Here is a 7,147-nt window from a genome sequence, read left to right on the forward strand (position 1 = left end):
TTTTATGAAGTGATTTTAGTAGTTAAGCCAGAAATTGTCATCTTTTAAAATATTTTCTTCTTAAAGTTACCCAAAAGTACTTGGGTGCAGAATATCAAAGAGGTTCAAGAACTGTAGTAAGACGCTTACATATTCCATTAGACCAACCTACTCTGTATTAATCTTCTAAAGCCTCTCCCCTCCACCAAAAAAAAAACACCAGAAAAAGCCCACACCTGTGTTGGAGGAGGAATCCTATCAAAACCTGTACTTTTCAGGATCTGGATGTTTTCAGGATGTCCTGTTTTTCTGTAAGTGACCATTACACCGCAAGACTATTCTGAGAGAAATACTTGAGGAACACAAAAAGTAAAAACCAAAGACCATTCCTATATTGAGGTCTATTCCCTATCACCTAATTCCATTAACACATTTATCACACTCCATTTAACACTAGTTAGACTTCCTAGCCTCTGGTAGCTAAATGCTTTTCCCAGTCATTCCAGTTCCACTTTGAATTGATCTCACTTGGACACAGAGCACCAGAACCTGTGCAGTACCCCAAAGGAGGGAAAGTATACAACAGTATTACATACAGAGCATTGCACTTGCCTTTTATACAGCTACGTAATATTGTTAGTCTATTTCTATGCACCATTACAGCCATGTCTTATTCGTCCACTCTTTATGTGTATACCAGGAAATAACAAGGAAGTCATTATCAAATATTATTCTTGAGCTGCAGCTCTACTTTATTTTATTTACTTTGGAAAAGGGTCTACTGGAGAAAGTGGCTGACAAGTGATTTGAAAGAAACAGGCTAAAGCCTGAACTGGAGACTGCTGATCTGAAAAAGAAGTCATCTTAGAAGGCACTCAGAGTGGGAAGTAAAAGAACTGCCACAGGACACAGAAAAAGGTTTGCTATATCTAAATCTTGCAATTTGCTGGACTAGTCCTAGCTTTGCCCAACCCCCTTTTTAATGGATACAGCTGTTCAGAAGACATGGTAGATACTCATTTTTTGGAGAACTGGGAAAAGACCATCTTTGTTTCTTAATCATATTTGGCAGAAACAAGAGTCTTCCAGAACTCACAAGAAGCTCCTGGAAAGTTTTTCTAAGGTGAACCCAGAACACAAACGTATTCACTGAGACAGAATTTGGTGACAGCTATATTTAATGCTGTGTTCAAGGCATTTTACAGTTTACAGATTGAAATTTTTAAAACATTTATTATATACACGAACAAGAAAACACTCATTAAGAAAGCACACACAATTAGTATATAATGAAAGAAGTGAACAATCCTGTCAGGTGTACCCTTATCTTGTCTCTAGCTGCACCATCCCACACCAAAGCAGAAAATGCTTCTGTTTGGGCAGGTAAAATCCCCATTGAAATGGAGGAGGAATCTGCACAGCAACCATATTACAGCATGCGGAGGGGTATGCATTAAACCAGGCAATTTCAAAGAGAGCCACCTATACCAGTAGATTCGTACCTGTCCTGCCACATTGCATCCACCAGTACAGCACTATCTCACAAGTTCAACACAAAGAAGCTAGTAAGGCCTCTAAAAATCTATGCATTGTAAGGTCATATACACTGGAATAGGTAAAGGGATCATTTTTAAACACCTGGTGAGACACTTTGAAGGGTGTTCTGAGTTCCTTACTAAATTCAAGGTTTTAATCCGTCACAATCAACACCTGGTGAGACACTTTGAAGGGTCTTCTGAGTTCCTTACTAAATTCAAGGTTTTAATCTGTCACAATCAACTTTTCTACACTCAAGTATAACCTAATAAAACTAATTAAAATTTAATCAAGTTAAAAATCTGATTGAATACCAGATTCATTACTTCATAAATAATATCACCCAGCTGCTGCTGCACCCAACACTCTTCATCTATGCACATTCTAATATTATCTGCAACATTTCAGCCATCACCTTTCAAAGCTTTAAAATGGCTTCTCTTGGTAAAATTTTATTTAAGAGTGAAAACAGGTTTCCAAAGCTCATTTCCCAGCTAAATGATTCTTTTTATATTCAGACTCTCAGAAGAGAAACAGCCTTCCATTTTCTCTAAAACTTCAGTAGTCATTCCCCAACATACATTCATGCAATAAAACCTTCCATCCAGCTACTAGTTTTTGGTCAGGAGAGAACAAACATTAAAAACATGGATAGCACAGGCTCTCATTGCAAAGTGTAGCTTGAACAATTAGTTCCCAATTTTTAATGAATACAAAGCCTCCCCAATCCTCGTAAGAAGACAGACTAGATTTAATTCTCTAGAAGCCATGATGATTGGCTTGAAAGCAAAGAAAAAAAAAGTCTGTTCTGTTAACCTAACTCCCTACTAAATTATACTTGTTTGATCACTTTTACACTACCTAGATTTTGCGTGTCAAAAAACATACAGAGCAAAACAGACTTAAGATATGGAAATTTTATTCCACCAAAAAAGAGTCTGTCATTTTCAACTGCGTGGTTATATGCATTAAGAGCTCTTTAATATTATCACTATGGTAATAAAGAGCATCAGCAAGTGTGGGATTAGAAAACAAATTGGACATCACTGCCTGCTGATCGTGACTCATGATTAATGACTCATGCAAGGTATTATCATTGAATTATTTTCTTTAAAACCATCTCTCACAGTACCGGTCAGTAGCCAGTACTTTTTTAATAAAAACAAGATTATTTTAACAGCACAGTCTAGGAAAGCTAACCACTCGGGAAAAGCGCGACATTTAAGCTACAGCTCTTTCAAACTAAAGGGATTTCTGCTGATATCTTACAAACAACACCGAAAATTTCAATCAGTATGGAGCACTCACAATCCACGGCATGACTGAGGTTAATTTTCTGTACTCTAAGTGAAAGCACTGCAAGAGACAAATGTTGCAGTAACCCGCACAATGTTGTAGGACAAGCCAAGAGGTATTTATTACACTAAAATTTTGAGATTTTCAGTTTAACATAATTACGTCTATTTAGATACACTTACAGAAATGAAGTCTTAATCTAATTTTAAAAAGTCAGATATGCTACACCCATTAACATCTGTAGCACACACAGTTTATGCACAGTTTTTATAGTGAAAAAAATTCTGACAGTACAGGAATAAAGAACACTGTGGGCAATTAGGGTCTTTCAAATGTTTTAAGAAGTGCTACAGCTTTATGTATCACTGGTGACAACTCAGAGGTAAGCTGATAGTATGGATATCAATAGTTGTTCATTCCACAGTTATTGTACCCCTTACATAAACCAACCGTTTAAATCCCATTTGGCACTCAAGTGATTTTATAACACCCTTGTCTGTGGGCTAGCAGACTGTGGGTTAATATGAACACGCATCAAATGTCAACACTTCGGTATCAAAGGACTGATACACATTATGAAGAGCAATGTATGTATCTACACGCAGACACTCACATACAATATATGTATTTTTGTGTATGCTTAGGAATCAGAGGCCTTCTGAAAGCCTCTGTAACTGCCTAGTTAAAATTCAGTTCTCACAATGTTAATAAAAAAATAGTAACAGGGATAACACCAGCACTAATATTCCCTAACTGAGCAGATTCTTTGGGAAACTAATAAACCCCAACTCTTGAACACGCATATTTGCCCTTGCCATTCACCACTACTCTGTTGCAACCCCAGTTTTTCTCTTAAAACATGCTGTATCAAACAGCAACCTCCAGCAATGCTGCCAGTTGCAACTGCCAGTGAGCATAAAGATAGCTGGCCAGAGCACTGGGTAAAGGATGTAGGTAGCAACTTCCTGGATGGGTAGAAGAACTAAGGCAAACCAGAGAACTGGACATTAGGAGCCCAAACAAGCATTTGAGCTGCATGCACAAACAAGAAACACTACAGAGCAGCTACTCTGAAATAATCAGCAAGTTAAAATGCATGAGCAGGGAAAATTCCAACTCAAAGATAGCGCCTGAATTATTGACACAAGTCAGGGAAAAAGCAAATGGGGAGAAAAGATGCAGGGATGTGTTTTCAATACATCAGGGAAATAAGCGTGCCCTTTCATGTGGGGCAGGAAGTACAGATACAGACTGGTGAGTCACCTGCAAAAAAACATCAGCTGAATTTCTGGTTTTGGATGAAGTATCCTGAGATAAAGTGTAGCAGAAATAAAGGGATCTAACATACAAAATCCACAAAAGAAATCTCAGGGAGAAGAAAACATTCAAATGACATAACAAAAAAACAATTTGAAAGGCACTTCTGTGACAAAGCCATCAAAGGCAGCTGACAGGTCAGGAAGCACAGGTGAACTTGACTTGATGAAGACCTTCAGCAGCTGCAGTTTCAGTGACAAGCACAGAAGTGCGAACACAAGGCATGGAGAAAGGGATAGATGTGAACTGAAGATGATGATGATATGATTCACAGTTCAACCCTCTGTATGTGTCTCACCAGTCACCATAGAAGGCATTCATCTGTACTAGAGAGCAGTGTGCGTGACTGTTGGATGCTTCACTGGGTTCCTGCAGTGACTGACTAATGAATGGAAAGCAAGTGGTGACCCAATGCTGAGGACTGGCACAAGTGACCCTACAACGTGAAAACAGATGAAAGAGCAGAGAGTGAAAAAGAAATATAACCAAAGCATGAAAATAGTCCATTTGTACAAAAAAAAGTAGGCTGAAAATGAGTGAAAATCATTAATACCAACTGACTGGAACCTGGGACAGTGGGCTGGTAGGTGATTGTGGGGAAAAAAAAGAAAGAAAATAAATTCCAGTGCTGGACAGAGAGAAGGAATTCAGAAACAGCAAGATCAAAGGGGGCCAGCCTGGATGCAAATGAAGACTAGAGCATAGGTCTCATAGTGAAGAGGAGTCACTGGACCCTGCCTTCAGACGCAAGAAAGGTGTAGGAGGGAGCTCTCACCTGCAGGGTTCCTCCCCAGCACTGGCTCAACAGGCCACTGTTGCCAGCTGCTTGTCACCACTCCTCACCTGAAGGTTACAGAGCCCTCCATCTACCTCATCCGCTTATGCATCTCTCTTCTTTCCTTCAGTGATGCGTGGGTTAGGTTAACTTACAACACCTTACCTGACAGGTTCTTCCCACTCTAATAATTACCAGCTGAGGCAAGCTGAGGGCAGTCACCTCTCCAGCTGGCTTTCCTTCAGCTGGAAGAAAGCAGCGAGCAGATTTTAAGCATGCTAAGGGATCGGCAGCAGAAAACCTATTGACAAAACGTAACTTACAAATACAGAAATTAAACAAAGCTTGGGAAATTCTGCCTCCCCAAGAAGGAAAATGCACCTCCTCTATGGCATCTCTACACAAAGTAGGAACTGCTATCAAGTTCAACAGGAGCCGCCTCAAGCTCATGCCTTTCTCAAGACGCCGTGGCTCTCAAACTTGCTGAACCCTGTTCAAATTTTTAGTACATTGTCTCTGGTACCCACATTGTAGACAAATTAGGTGGGATCAATAGTCCCTCCAGTTCAGTGTGAAGATACTTGAAGAGCCTTGTGACTTCTCTAAAAACAGGCTTTAGAAGTAGCTGGTATTATAAAGGACAAGTTTTTTAGCCTCTATATTACTGTTGAGAAGAGAACAAAAAGTTTGGGCCTCCTAGTTTCTAGATGTCAGCATTAGAAACAATGTTTACCTATCCAGAAGCTGAGAGAACAAGAAGTGAGAAGATGTCCAAATTAACTAATTGAAATGGCTTCAAATCATGCACATGTGAAATAAAAATAAATTGTGGAAAAAAAAACCCTTTTACCATTGTAAGTAAAAAACCCTTTTGTCTGTGGTTTCAATTTTAAGCTGGCTTACCGTTTACACCTCTTTTCTGCTTCTCTCTCTCTTTTTTTCCTTGTTTTTCCATTGTTTCTGAGCAGCTTAATTCTGGGGATAGCAAGCTATGTTTTCCAAATTATTTGTTCTTCGTTTAGTTTTGTATTTTTTAATGGTCCCTGCAGGCTAAGGTTTAGATGTGAATTATCTCTCTGTTCCTAAGCAAATATATCCTCTTTTAATCACATTTTACTTATTTTGAAGACCTAGTAAACGAATCCCACAGAAACAAACCCAAGTCCAGTGAAAAATAATGGCATTCAAGGATGCAAAACAGCTAACAAAAGAAGTCTTTCCATAAATACACATAACACTACCTAAAAACATTAGGTTTCGGTCACATGGTGAGTACAAGACCTTGAGTTTCACAACAGGGGGTGACAGCAAGAATCTGTTATCTTCTGCAAAAAGCATGCAGGCCCCTTATTTTTCAAAGCTTTGATCTAAAGAGGTTCTCTTCGCCTCTGTCAGCAAAGGACCCTCTATAACAGTGACAGAAAACACTTCTAAGTTTACATAAAGCTCACTGCCCTCCAGGTGTATTTCAGACACCTTTAAAACGAACAGATGCGCTACTTCACAGGAACAGAAACGACCACAACCAACTCACCATTCGCTTTTTAGTCACCAAATCCTAAACCATAAAAAGCGTAAGGATGAATTCATTCTAGCTGCAACCGCAAATACTGATGCTTTCCCAAGGATTCATTTGCCTTGAAAACTGTAAAAAGTTTTGTTAGTCGAGCAGTGGTCTAAATTCCACTTGGTACACTGTTCTTTCCTATTGCTCTCCTTACCACCGCCACCACCAGTAAATGCTCTTGCTGACAGCAACAGCAAAACTGCATCCTGGTGTCAGAACCGGCCACGCAGCACGATTCTCAGGGGCGTTATCTCCTGCTCCCCTGTAACGGCACTGGGAACTAGCAGCGGCATATCAGGACAGCGTGTGGCTCCTTGGCTCTACACAGTAAGTTTCGGGAAGCAAAGGAATCCTGCATGGTATCACCCCGGGAAGAAAGCAAAGACTGGAAGGGGACAGGGGGAAAATGCCTTCCCCCAGCAGAGGTTTCTTGCTGCTGACCTTGTGCAATGCCAAAATCCCAGCAAATGCACTATGGCACTTAGTCTGACCTAGGCAAGCATTCCTGGCACGGACCACTTTTTATTTATTTATGTATTTTAAATCTACAGCCAAGGGAGGGCTCCATGCCGAGCGGTGCCAAAGGGGGCAGTAAGCGGCTGTTCCCAAAATAAGACCCAAAATAAGGTCTCTGGGCTGAAGCCGAGCAAAAGCGTAACATTTTCAGGCAGAAACAC

The 7,147-nt window shown here is 40.0% G+C and overlaps 1 protein-coding gene across 1 annotated transcript in view; it reads right to left on the reverse strand.

The window, feature by feature from the left end:
* ECHDC1 (enoyl CoA hydratase domain containing 1) overlaps positions 1-4,445 on the reverse strand; it is a 35,001-nt gene extending 30,556 nt beyond the window's left edge. The window contains exon 1 of the mRNA XM_009583824.1: positions 4,427-4,445. Coding sequence (XP_009582119.1) covers positions 4,427-4,445 — 19 coding nt within the window. The remainder of the gene's footprint in view (positions 1-4,426) is intronic.
* Between the last annotated feature and the right edge of the window lie 2,702 nt (positions 4,446-7,147).

Source organism: Fulmarus glacialis, unplaced genomic scaffold (genome assembly GCF_000690835.1).
Source record: "Fulmarus glacialis isolate BGI_N327 unplaced genomic scaffold, ASM69083v1 scaffold26298, whole genome shotgun sequence".
In the NCBI taxonomy this organism is placed as follows: Eukaryota; Metazoa; Chordata; class Aves; order Procellariiformes; family Procellariidae; genus Fulmarus; species Fulmarus glacialis.